Source organism: Nicotiana attenuata, chromosome 2 (assembly GCF_001879085.1).
Source record: "Nicotiana attenuata strain UT chromosome 2, NIATTr2, whole genome shotgun sequence".
In the NCBI taxonomy this organism is placed as follows: Eukaryota; Viridiplantae; Streptophyta; class Magnoliopsida; order Solanales; family Solanaceae; genus Nicotiana; species Nicotiana attenuata.
Genome location: NC_031990.1, coordinates 28,781,091 through 28,793,875, shown reverse-complemented (window position 1 = coordinate 28,793,875; position 12,785 = coordinate 28,781,091). Strand labels below are relative to the sequence as shown.

The window sequence follows — 12,785 nt, the reverse complement described above, 5'->3', positions numbered from 1 at the left end:
AGAATATGCACTGATCTCATCCCTTTTCGCGTGACTCACACGTTTTATTTACTTAAATGCTATTATTACTATTTAATGCCATATTCTATCTTTTTGGATCATTGAATATTGTTATTATTGCTTATATTCGTTGTCATCCGGACAAATATACTAGTTATTTGTCTCGATAGCGGTAGCTTTATCTTTAGAATATTATTTTTAACTAAGATTAACTCTTTTTTATTTAAATCTAATTGGCTGAACCAAGATCTATGATTTTTGGTCAAACAAAAGATACAATCCAAGACGACATTAAGATGAAATTGGTATATTCTATGTTTTGTTGATGTATGAATAAAATATTCTATAATTTTGATGAAGAAAAGCATGATGTTTAGCCCAAATATAGTTTGTTTTCCTTTTGTTTATTGCTTTGTGTTAGTGTCTGGTAATTGATAATTGTTCTCTGTTTTGGAGGAAAGTGTTAGGACTGAAGTTCTAAAAGATATTCTCTTGAAACTTTAATGAAATAACTTAGCAAATAGCAGATTATGACCGACTGAGCATATTTTTATGCTATTAAACATATTTTAAATTAGTGTTTCTTCGTTGGAAAAAAAAAGAGAAAAAAATCAGCAAAAGGATAAACTCTTGGGTCAAAAAGATAAAATTTTGTAAATTGTCATGTTTTAACATGGACCCCGAGCATGGGATACTATATACCTGTATTGGGATGGAAACAGTAGCAAAGTCACATAGAGTGAAGGGTTGTCAGTTGAATTCCCTTAATTTGGAAATTGTACCGTATAATTAAATAGAAAATTGTATTATGATATAGGTCAAAAGTTACATCTTATAATATATTTTAATATTGAACACCTTCACTGAAATTTTTTCGCTTTGCTACCGGATGGAAAACAAGAATTATAATTTTTTATTTTTTTCTCAAACAACTGTGTTGTTTTGTAAGACTAAGACCTTACTGTCCTGTGGTCCAACAGATTAATGCTGCACATTATGCAATGCCCATTAAGCATTGACTTGTTAAAAGGAAAAAACAGATAAAACTTCACTTCTAAAAGTGAGCAATACCAATTGCGTTGCCATTCAAACTATGGTATGCTATAAAAAGGTTATCTGTTCTTTTTCTTATTATATATATTTTCTTTTAAATTCAATTTCCATTCACACAAGTAAAAGAAAAGAAAATTGACACTATTGGCCTTACCAAGAATGGTACAAGTGGAAATTAGGATATTTTAAATAACAGCAGTGTCCGGTAAATTTATTTCACTGAATATTTGCTACCTCTTATCAGCACAGTATAATTCTACCCATCAAAGCAAAAGGGAAAAAAAAAAAAAAACTATTTAAGATTTAAAACATTATATTTGAGGTTTGCACTCACTATTACCCTTGAGTGCCCAAGTGGAAATAAGAATAAGAAGGGCCACATAAAATTTTCCCAAAAAAAAAAAAAGAACCAGTTTTGTCGTTGGGCTTAAAGACATTCTGGAATTGTCTTAGTTGGCCTCTTTTTACTGGATTAGAAAAAAGCAAAATTGGTTTGTCGTCCACTTAATACAGCCCCAAAGAATTCGACCGTTGAAATCCTTATGCTGAACGGTCGTCTTTCTGTATATAAAATTCACTCCACTACTTTCTTAATTCAATCGCTCTCTCCTCTTTCCAAATCCACTTTTCAATTAAATCTAACCTAAAATCTCTCTGCTGCTTGTACAATAGTTCATCAATGGAGGGAAAGCAGACTTCAGTTGTACCAGAAACTCCCATTAATGAATCCCTACAGGAAACAGTTCAATCAAAATCTCCCATTAGTGGAGAAGCTACTGTTGCGGTAGAACCAGAAACACCGCCGCTACTAATTCGACCAACAATTGTTCTTCAAAATTCTCCAATCAAAAGTGAGAATACCCCTGATCGCCTTAAGCTCCCTAAGCCATTCAAATACCCTGAAAGGTATAACTTCTCTTCTCTTCTGTAACAAATAAAAGTCTCTACAGATTGTGGAATCAAAAGAGAGATAATTTTATTAGAACTTCAATAAATATTAAATTTCGAAAACATTCGTTCAAAATAGGTCCAGAAGTAAGAATGTAAAGGTAAATCCATCAAATTTAAATCTTGAATTTGCCTCTGATACGACGTATGAAAACTGTTTGATGAATAACCAAAACTGGGTTTCTGCAGGTACACAAGTCCAACTGATCAAATGATGTCCCCTGTTTCGAAGAGGCTTTTAATTGGTAGAAATAGAAAGGCCAGCACACTATTGCCATTGCCACCTTCCAAAAATCGACCTCATCATCCACCTATGGTACGTATATATTATATGAGATCGCAATCTCTGTTTCCTTCATTATATCTAAGATGAAAATTGTGAATTTTGTGTAACTTTGACCCCTGCAGGTTCAAGGTTTACAGCTTCAGGAGTCTGGTCTTTGTCAAAGTTTGAATTGCTGATATTGGAATATTCATTCTTTTGACTCCCATCAATATTATTGTAGCTTCTAGTTGGGGCTTATGTATTCCTCTCATTTTCTCAGTCTTCAAATGCAAAAGGCTACACTGTAGTTTCTACGTTATAATATAATATTCACCAGACGTGATCTACTAAGTCTTCTAATGAAAAGAATATGCTTGTTTTCCCCGGCGCCTATTTACGAAAAATTGAGGTTGAATGTGAAGTCTCCTTGTCTCCGTCCATGCTACTAGAAACTGCCTATTCCCGTCCAAAGCATACCGACCAACATCGGTTGGGGGAAAACCGACCGAAATCGGTTGGAAAAGGTGTAAATTGATCGCAAAAGTCATATAACCAATTTTAATTAAATATACCGATCACCATCGGTGGGTAAATGTAGGCCCGTAATATCGAAATATTGTACTACCTGACACATTTCACATTTTCGATCGATTTCGGTCGGAATATGATCAATATTTGACCAAAAGCTGGTCAGACTTGCTTATTATGCACGAAAAAAATATCAAAATAAAATAAGCTCCTCATTTCCAACCGATATCGGTCAGAATACTTAATTAGTTTTTTCCCGCCCATGTTCTTTTTTATTTTTTCATGACTAGTAAGTATATTTTTCAAAGAAATTTGATTAAGTTTCTGACCGATATCGGTCGGTATTAGTGGTCAAACATGGTCAAACATTTATAGAGTATTGTTATCTGTAATCTACATATATTTAACATCCTAAATTATACATACATACACACACAATATATATAACAATACTCTATAAATGTTTGACCATGTATGTATATATATATATATATATATATATATATATATATANTATATATATATATATATATATATATATATATATATATATATTCCAATCGTGTGATTTGACCGAGTATATGTTGTTGTTGCTACAACTTAAGTTTTAGTATAACACTACATCTTATAGCACTATACATTTTGTTTTTAAATGTGTTATAGCATGTTGGATGCCGTTACTTAGACTAGATCGCTCCTGCATTAAAACTCAATATTTAATTTACTAAGGCCGACAGTATACCCAAGCGTCTTGCCAGTTAAATCAAGAATGATGCATGTTCTAGGTTAAATAAAGTGATAAAAAAATATATCATAGGATAATCGAATATAATTGAATTTCCAATTGATCCAATGATCAAGTATCCGAGCAAAGTACTAATAAAGTGATGAGAATAAAAGCGGATCAACTTATTAGTACTAATTTTTGAGCTATTTATTTGAAATTCGGGACTAAGTGTCATGAATTTCTGAACTGCTAATTTAAAATTCAGGACATAAAATTCTAATTTTTGGATAAAATATTCGAACTTTAGGACACGATGTCCTGAAGCTTGAGCCAACTGGCTAGTTTTTAAATACATTGTAAACTATAGATATATTTTAAACAATATGCTTAAAGTGGCTACCTGGTGTCATTTCCACTTGGAAAACTTGGGCCGGATAGGCACCAACTGGCCCAAACATTCGTACCCGACCCGAATATTGAGTATATTCTTCGAGTATATAGAATTGGCGCCAATGGTTGGTTATACAGTTATACGGAAAAACAGATCAAACATCACCGAAATGGCTGCTTGGCCTTCCTTTTTCGAAGCAATAAATTTCCCTAAAATAAAACCCTTAAACTGATCCTTTTATTCTTTTTTTCCCTTTGGTTTCTATTACTTTTTTTCTGAGCCCTAAATCCTTTGTATTTCCTATTGAAATTTATCCTCTTAGGAAAATTATAGAATTTCATCTTTTATTCAAATTCGAATTCATTGGATTTTTCAATCTCTTACCTCACAAATATTGAGGGGTAAGTAGCTGTATCTTCTTTTTTTTTTTAATCTTTGGATTATCATTAGCAAAGAGGATATAGCTAATACTCAAGATTTGATTTTGAGGATTGGTGGGATTATAGGTAAATTCAATTGCTTTTGGCTCCTTTTTCTTAGCATTAAAGCTCATTAAAAAAAAAAACACGAATTTCTGTAAAAAAATTAGAGCCTGTAAAATGAAACTGAATGATTTCTTTTATTTTTTTGGCTAGGTGAAATTAAATTTGAATCGTGTATATGATTGAGCGTTGGAATAAAACAAGTCCAAATAGGTGAAATTGAATTGAATGATATTTCCTGAAGAGGTGCTGTTGATTAACAAGAATTAGTCAGGATATTGTTTAAATTTCTCATGATATGATGCTTTATGTTGATTAAAATCCAGTCAAAAAGGATTTATGATGTTCATTCTGTTTAGCAGATTCCAGGTCAGGAAATTAATTGTGTTGCTATCTCATCCAAGAATTTTAGAGATAAAAATGTGTAAGCTTTTTCTCATTTCAGGTGTTTCCAATTTCCAATTTCCAAGAATGTCAAAATGACCCTTTTATTCCCAGTTTATTAAGTGAAACAAATCTGGTAATTAAAATGTATTTAGTTCTCTGAAAGAAGATTATAAAACTGGAACAAATAAATTATAGACAAACTTTATAAGCATAGGCATTAAGTTACAGTGGTTTCTTATCACCAAAGCTATGTTTTACTCCCTACTTACCTTTCAATGTTTTTTGCTGAACAAGTATTTGTGCTAAACTTCATAATCTGTCAAATTTTGTATTAATATTCGGCAATTCTGTTTCAAAAAGTATGATCCAGTATGCATTTTGTTGAATTTGTTCATGTTGTACAGGAGAACTATTACTCGAACTACATTAAGCGCTGAAAAGTTCTATTGGTTGGACAAGAAAAATAAGAAATGGAGAGTTGGAGTAATGGTAATAAGCCTTTAATGCAACACCCTGAGACTAAACATGAGGATAGAAAACCACTTATGGAAGTGAAAACAACTGGTTTATATCCTTCCTCATCTTCTCCGTCATCGCCTTCTTCATCTGAGGATTCATTTGAACTAAGTACTAGTCGAAAGGACCCTCTCGGAGATTTATATACAAAGTCTGAAAAAGATTCTTCTTTATCACCTAGTCCAGAATCTTCGTCTTCTCCTGATGTTCCTAATCAGACACCTCAGTGGAGCATGATAAGTGCATCTCCACGTGGTGAAATGGAGGCTCCACCATTTCCTGATGAATGGAATGGAGCTAACCCTTCGCCGATGAAGTCTCCTCCAATACATACTATGGGTCATCCTCCGGGTTATGACCCCAATCGTATTCCATCGTCTGTCTTCTCAAGCAAGCCTAATAATCCTATGGAATGGAGTACTGCTTCAAATGAGTCATTGTTTAGCATTCATATGGGAAATAACAGCTTCTCTAGAGATCAGTTCAACATGATGTATAGATCTGGCGAACTAACTAAGCCTGAAGAATGGAGTAATTCTCCGGCCAATCCATATAATGCACAACCTGAAGTTAAATCCAATGAAAAGAAGAGCCTCCCTCCAAATCTTCCCCTGCCTCTTGTAGAAGTGGCGACGGATAAAGAGGTAAAGAGTGCAAGTGTGGTGGAGGGTCCCGCTATGCAAGAAAAGATTGCCGAATCCCCCAAAATAGTCTCTGTGGAAAATCATGAAAATAACATCAAAGAAAAGACATCTAATGTCGATGAAGTTCAGCATACTGCCTCAGCGCCCCACAAGTCAGATGGTAAAGTTGTTCCCCCGACCGAGGCAAGTCATGCTTCCTCACCCCGCCTCTCCAATGAGAGCGGAAACAGCAGCAGTTCCTTTGCTTTTCCAGTGTAAGATCTCCTTTTCATGACTTCCATATGTCGCTAAAATATTCTCAAGAATACATACTTTTTCCTCTCCATTAAGTTTGAGGGAATGCAATGCACTATTGTTTTCTTTTCTGCTTCTTTTTGTGTGGAGGTATCTTGTTAGACGATTGCATCTAAAAGTATCCTACATATCAATTTTGTATGTTTTGATTCCAAACACAAATATCGACAAGTTTTCTGTTTCATGGGCCATTGTTTACTTGCTTCATGATCTTAGATCTTTTGGTGCTTAGTTCACACATGCTAGCTTTCTGTAAATAAGCATTACACACTTGTAGAAAGTTTAGTATGTATCTAGTACTTTTTGGTCTATGTTCAGTCATATAATTTTGCTTAAAAGAAAAATCGTCTCTGTGACATTTTAAGGCGTTTTACTTTGACAGATACTTCTTTCTTTCTATGCGTTCTGAACTTTAAGAAACATGTATAGAAGTGAAAGTATCTCTAGCAACTGATGACTTTATTGAGAAAAAGGATAAAACAGCAAGAACTTCTCTGGTGGATTTTACCTTCTATCCTATTTGGATTTGAACTTAATCATGTTATCATTTTGCTAAATGAGTGGTCGAGTATAACCTCTACTTGTTTTGTTCTTCTGTTGTCTACTCTCTCTCTGAGAAATAGTGTGCTCACTTCTCGTTCTGCTGAAGTTTCACATTCAAGATGATCTTGCTAGTTTTTTTATTTTCAATTTTGGGTGAAGTGCGCTCTGCCATTGTTCCTTGCATGAAATAATACATTTGATCTGTTTATAATTACTTCTGGTTCATTGCAGACTACTTAATGATGCTGGGAAAACTGGCTCACTCAAAGCACCTTCTGCTAAAATGGATAGACCTCAACCTCAACCTCAACCTCAACCTCAACCAGATTCACAACCAGAAGTGCAGCCACAATCACCACCACGATCACGGCCACAGTCACAACCACAGTCAAAACAACCAGAGTCACAGCCTAAATTGGCAGCGACCACTTGGTTTTCTTGTTTCTCTTGCTGGCCGCGATGTTGTTGATATAGGCTTTATCCTTGTCCTTTGTACACAAGAAAGACCAATTCATTTGTACTTGATCAAGGAGGACTCCTGGTTGGCTTAAGGGAAACTAGAAGTAGAAGTGTTTTCATGGTAAATTGTAAATTTTCTTTTGGCATGTGAGATAACTGTCAGGGTATTTGGGGTTACATTTATCCACAGAGGTCAATAGTATTTTACGAAATAGTTCAGTCTTTAAAGAAGTTTAACACAACTATATTGGGAATGCATGATAAGCTATATGGGTTAAGTTTTGATGCCCCCGGGCTTTGGTCCGGTGGTAATAACCCAACACGTGATGTGTGAATTACCTACGTTTGACAGGTTCTGTTACGGTAATTTTCTCCTTCAACATACCTGATGTTGAAAGGTTGGATGACAAACATTTTGTGTTTGAGAGCCATTTCCCAATGTTTATAGGCATAATATCTGTGGCAAATTATTCTAATGGTAATTTGCTTTTAGCATTAGTTACTATTAGAGTGAAAACGAGGTAGAGAAAGTTGGCATCTCGAGACTAATTAATATCGATTATTGGTCGAGGATTGTAGCAAAACGAAACCCTGAAAAGACAAGTTACTTCGCCCAGTGTGAAATAAGCAAATTGAACGTTGAATTTTACCTCACCATATGCACCACGCACATGCGGACAACATCAAAACCTGTCAGAAACTTGCAGAAATATTTTAACAAAGTAGTAAATGCTGAAAACAAATACCATACAACAGATATGATCCCCAACAAACTATGCAGTAACAAGTATAATATCAATCAAATGAGAGAAATATAGGAGGGAGAAGTATGAAATGAAAACAAATGCAAGTGCCTGCCAAGTAAAAGTATAGATACAATATTTGACAAAGTACTTTGCAGTCATAACCTCCAATAAACAAAAAGAAGAGGGGAAAGGATGAGGGTACGAAAACATATGAAAATGCCACCCAAGTAAATCTACATACTCCATGTGACAGAGTACTTTGTGGACATAAGCTCCGAAAACCAAGGTAACTGGATCTGCATTCTAAACAGACTCTTCTAGATGTATATACTAGCTAGAACAACAGCAGAGATTACAAAATAATCCTGTCAACCTGCCATCCAAACATTTGTGCTTTTAGCCAATTTTCTACTCATCCAGTAACCATGCTACATTCTTCGATGCTCCAAATTCTAGTAAGGTGAAAGCAATAGTAGATTCTTTAATGGAAACAAAATTTCGAGAGAGAAGGAAATTTTAAGATAAAGAAATTTCGGATTGATGGCAACCACAAAGCTGGAATGGAAGATTATGAGATCCATCAGCATAGTTAAGTGGATAGAAGCACGAAACAATTCCATCCGTTTAACATAAGGTTGATCATGGTGAAGAAAGCTGCCCACTATATCAGCTGCAATGGCATGTGGAAAAGCATTCCACAAAAGGAAAAAAGATGTTGCTCTTGTGCCAGTGTTATTGGTGCGCTGAACATACCATCTCCAATGAAATTGAGCCTTTTAAAATCCATAAATCCAAGATATTCGATCCATTTCTAACTAGGACATGTTAAAATATTGAAGAGCTCTCTCAACTAGGTCTCTATTCTGGTACCGCTATTATTATTAGTTTCTGGGAGAGTGATAACAACTGGTTGCCAACCAGAGTGCGAAGTTTTAATCCAACGCTTCAGCGTGATAATCATATCCAGGATTTGAATTACTTCACCCAATGTAAGGTCTTTTAAGCATGAGTTTTTAAGAATCAGAGCTGCTTCATACCTGATGGCAAACGGACATCAGAAAAAACTCTGGAAATTACTAACAAACATGCAGCAGAAGTTGTTTACCTGCATTCAGATGCTGCTATTGCTGAACGTCCAGCAGCTGAACAGAGAAATTTCTCAATCGCATTCCAAGTTGCATCTTGATACTGGTTAAGATTTCCACCAAGCGGATTAACGCAATTCCAGATCCTCTCAGTCCTACCAACATATAGCTCCATATTTCCTACTTTTATCTTTAATATCATCTGTTGCTCTAGTGCAGAATTTAAGGCTGCTGTAACATCAGTATGATGATCTTTTGAGTTACCATAACGTACACAATAAGTAATGTTTTCTTCTGTTGGCACAATCTTCTCAAGCTTCAAAGTATTCAAGGCAAGCAAGATGACCCCTATAAGACCTTGAATGTGTTCAGGAAGCTGGAGACCCAAATCAGAATTACCACAGACAGATTTAGAAACCCCCAATGAGGATGAAGGGAAGGAAAACTCAGGACGTGGAGGACCCTTGTTAAGAGAACCGTCGATATCACCCCCACCTGCAAGCAAATTACCACCATTAGCCCCCTCAAGAAAACTGTCTGGCCTAATAAAATTAAGATTCGGTCAGAATACTTCCCTATTTTGTCAATTTAAAATTAGGAACATAATACAATTTTATGGGGCTATCAGATAAATTATCCCTAATAGCATCAGGATGACATACAAATGGTGTAGAAAAAACTGGAGAACCTTCAGGTCGTGGAGGTGCAGGCTGCAAATTGTTCTGGCAAGAGTTCGATTTCACAACTAAAAGAGGTTGATATTGAGTACGCTGAGCATGCTTATTTTCTATGAATTTACTGCTTTGGTTCTCTGAACTATCAGGCTTTGCGAAAAACTGATGTGGTGCAAACTGCTTTGGTGCAACATCTGGTTCTTGTGGGCAATGGCTGCTACTAGTTTCTTCAATTCTAGCTGGCATACTTGACATGCCGGTCATATTCAGTTGATTCGAGTTCTTAGGTACGTATATAGCTTTAGTTTTAGAATCAGCAGTGCGTCCAGGATTAGATAACCTTTGGGGCCCAGAAGCATTAGTATTGGCATTGGCTTCGGAATAAGCAGGTTGGTTCACAGATATAGGTTTAGTAATTGGAGTCGATGTTGATTCTTGGCGTAATGTCTTAATCCCATGAGCAAGTTCTCTTGGAGATCCTCCAGCAGCAAGGCTTGTCCACTGCCACACATTCTTGGCAGCAGCAGCAAGAACAGCAGAAGCTTGTAAAGGTTGTGCTAAAAGAATATTATATCTCCTCATGCGTAACTGATGAATGGCATTGGAGAAATCCCTATCTCCCGAAATGAGCAGATAATTCGCAGGTGCAGGATTGTCCACTGCCCAAAATAGCATATCCACCAAAATTTTCTTGTCACTTGCATCCTTAACCCCTGTGACATGAAACAAAATTCAAACTTTTTTTTTCTGAGAAGGCAAAATTCAATTGGTAATACGCATTTACACTTAGCTTGAAAACACTAAAATGTTAGAAGGATGAAACCAACAAAAACTACCAACTAATCCCAAGCAAGTCGTTGTTAGGGCCAGCTGTACAAATCCTTATTTTCCATATACTACATCTAAACTCATTCCAATATAATATATATATAAAGTTAAATCTCTGGAAGGGCTAACAAACTCCTAAAAATATTGGACCGAAAGGAAACAAACTAACACGACTAAAACTTGATACCATTAATTGGTATAGCCTATGAAGATCTTTTTCTTCCATTTAACTTATTTTTCACTAAGCCTGCATGGATTCCAAAAGACTATAGGTCTTTCGATACAACTTCCTCCCAAATGATTTTAAGTCTACCTCGTCCTCTTTTAAAACGTTCACTCGCTAGGTTTTTCACCTATGGACCGGTGCATCTGAAGTCTATGTAGGACATGATTAGACCATTTCAAATGACTTGCTCTCATTTTATTTTCAATGTATGCTACTTGTTTGATAGTACATCCATCTTAGCATCTGTATCTCTGTGAGATCCATCTTCTTCTGTTTTTTGATAAGTAACTAAAGATATTATAAATTTATGCACTAAGCCAGTGCATCAGGCATAATTACATGTTGTGTAACTTCACTCCGATAACACTTTGGTAGCACTTATCCATTTTAACCATCCTACTTTAGTTCTATGTGTAACATCTGCATCTTTTATATCATTCTCCTAGAGCATAGAGCCTAGGCATAATTACAGGTTGTGCAACATTCACTCCGATAACACTTTGGTAGCACTTATTCATTTAACCATCCTACTTTAGTTCTATGTGTAACATCTCCATCTATTATATCATTCTCCTAGAGCATCGAGCCTAGATATCTGAACTGTTTATATTTAAGTACCGCAACCCCGTCTAATCTCACCTCAACTACATTCTTCGTATACTAGCTAAACTTAATGTTCATATATCCAGTCTTACTTCTACTTATTCTATAAGCCTTACTCTCTACCGTGCTTCTCCATTGTTCAACATTTTTGGTTGACATCAGGCTCGCTTCATCAATTAGCACAATAACATCTAAAATGATGATGTAACCACTTCATCTAAAATCTTAAGCTGTGAGAGAATGACACCTTTATTATTTATTTATTTGGATGAAATGACAAATGTAGCAAAATGGACGGTGAGGAATCATATAGCCAATCTCAACTAGCTTTGGATTGAGGCTTAGTTGTTGCATTTTTTACTTATTATTTATATTTGCAACATATCCTATCAAATAAGGTGTAAACCATTTCGTCTTTTAGATAGACATACATTTATCTATTTATTTATTATATCTATTTAGATACATGTAGCAAGATGAAGCGAGGGTTTGTCAGTTTACCGGCCGGGACGTGATTGAGAGCGATTCCAGTACTAGAGAGAGCATTTTGAACGGGCCAGGGGATACGATTGGTGTCTCCATAGGCAGAGATGGTGACCGGTCCGTGATAGTTCATCTTCATCAATGCCGCGCTTATATTCTGAGCGATTGTGTAAGGGTCGCATCCCCTTGGCACCTGACAGTTCTCTATATCCCACCATACCGACGTCTTTGCCGCCGCGTACTGCGGTTCCACCGCTGCTCCGCCGGGATTATCCGCCGCCGCCGTCAATCCGTCTCCGGCCATCGCCTATACAACGATTCTCTCTGACTCTGCTACCATTTAACCCTCATTCTTCTGATTATATTTTTTACTCTACTATTTTGTTATACCTCTCCCACTTCGCACTTCCTCAATATTCAGTTCCTCACTGTCCCACTATCCGTTTTTGAATTTACCAAAATTACCCCTCTCTCCTCTCTTGAGTGTAATTGGTGTGGGTATTTATGGGAATTTGGTTTGCCGTTCATATGATAACTCTTCAAAAACAGGCGCGATTTCCAACTAATTAAGAGAGAGAAGAAAAAGAAGAGAAATAGCGATTAGCGAGAAAAAAAGGGAAAGATCGACTAGAGAGTATATTATTTTATATTTACTTTGTTCCGGGCGTATTACACTGGGACGGAGCTAGAACCAATGTTTTAAAAGGCGGGAGAAATTCAAAAATAGCCAGATTTAGCATTGGTCGTTGAAAAATAGCCAAGTTTCAAAAGTCATCGAAATTTAGCCACTTTAAATCTGAGCGAAAATACTGTTCAAAAATCCGGAGAAATACGCCCGCAAATTTTACGGGAGTTCCAGCATAAGTATGCTTGAACTCCCATAAATTTTACTAGAGTTCCAGG

General features: G+C 36.0%; 3 protein-coding genes across 8 annotated transcripts; 2 read left to right on the top strand and 1 right to left on the bottom strand.

Moving 5' to 3' along the window:
- On the top strand, positions 1,597-2,649 carry LOC109222893. Its single transcript, XM_019387186.1, has 3 exons — positions 1,597-1,959; positions 2,191-2,317; positions 2,410-2,649. Exons 1-3 carry the CDS (start codon positions 1,733-1,735, stop codon positions 2,461-2,463), a joined length of 408 nt encoding a protein of 135 aa, XP_019242731.1. The 5' UTR covers positions 1,597-1,732; the 3' UTR covers positions 2,464-2,649.
- On the top strand, positions 4,053-7,451 carry LOC109206202 (circumsporozoite protein-like). 6 transcript variants are annotated; one of them, XM_019369002.1, is made up of 5 exons: positions 4,078-4,418; positions 4,548-4,640; positions 4,757-4,818; positions 5,186-6,195; positions 7,010-7,451. In XM_019369002.1, the coding sequence occupies exons 4-5, from the start codon at positions 5,252-5,254 to the stop codon at positions 7,245-7,247; spliced, it is 1,182 nt and encodes a 393-aa protein (XP_019224547.1). In that variant the 5' UTR covers positions 4,078-4,418; positions 4,548-4,640; positions 4,757-4,818; positions 5,186-5,251; the 3' UTR covers positions 7,248-7,451. The 6 variants fall into 6 exon arrangements, with proteins under 6 accessions (XP_019224570.1, XP_019224547.1, XP_019224558.1 ...); XM_019369013.1 differs by lacking the exon at positions 4,548-4,640; XM_019369020.1 differs by having other exon boundaries at positions 4,548-4,763.
- Positions 8,068-12,494, bottom strand: LOC109206192 (meiosis arrest female protein 1 homolog). Its single transcript, XM_019368992.1, has 4 exons — positions 11,901-12,494; positions 9,757-10,455; positions 9,089-9,563; positions 8,068-9,020 (listed from the first exon to the last, which is right to left on the bottom strand). The coding sequence occupies exons 1-4, from the start codon at positions 12,184-12,186 to the stop codon at positions 8,834-8,836; spliced, it is 1,647 nt and encodes a 548-aa protein (XP_019224537.1). The 5' UTR covers positions 12,187-12,494; the 3' UTR covers positions 8,068-8,833.

What these genes read in the sequence shown, in the direction of transcription:
- LOC109222893 (XM_019387186.1), top strand. Translation starts at nt 1,733, where the DNA reads ATGGAGGGAAAGCAGACTTCAGTTGTACCAGAAACTCCCATTAATGAA. An exon ending in CCATTCAAATACCCTGAAAG is followed by an intron (nt 1,960 to 2,190) that starts GTATAACTTCTC and finishes GGGTTTCTGCAG; the next exon opens with GTACACAAGTCCAACTGATC. An exon ending in GACCTCATCATCCACCTATG is followed by an intron (nt 2,318 to 2,409) that starts GTACGTATATAT and finishes TGACCCCTGCAG; the next exon opens with GTTCAAGGTTTACAGCTTCA.
- LOC109206192 (XM_019368992.1), bottom strand. Translation starts at nt 12,186, where the DNA reads ATGGCCGGAGACGGATTGACGGCGGCGGCGGATAATCCCGGCGGAGCA. An exon ending in TCTCAATCACGTCCCGGCCG is followed by an intron (nt 10,456 to 11,900) that starts GTAAACTGACAA and finishes TTCATGTCACAG; the next exon opens with GGGTTAAGGATGCAAGTGAC. An exon ending in ATAGCAGCATCTGAATGCAG is followed by an intron (nt 9,021 to 9,088) that starts GTAAACAACTTC and finishes GTTTGCCATCAG; the next exon opens with GTATGAAGCAGCTCTGATTC.
- LOC109206202 (XM_019369025.1), top strand. Translation starts at nt 5,252, where the DNA reads ATGGAGAGTTGGAGTAATGGTAATAAGCCTTTAATGCAACACCCTGAG. An exon ending in AGTTCCTTTGCTTTTCCAGT is followed by an intron (nt 6,196 to 7,009) that starts GTAAGATCTCCT and finishes GGTTCATTGCAG; the next exon opens with ACTACTTAATGATGCTGGGA.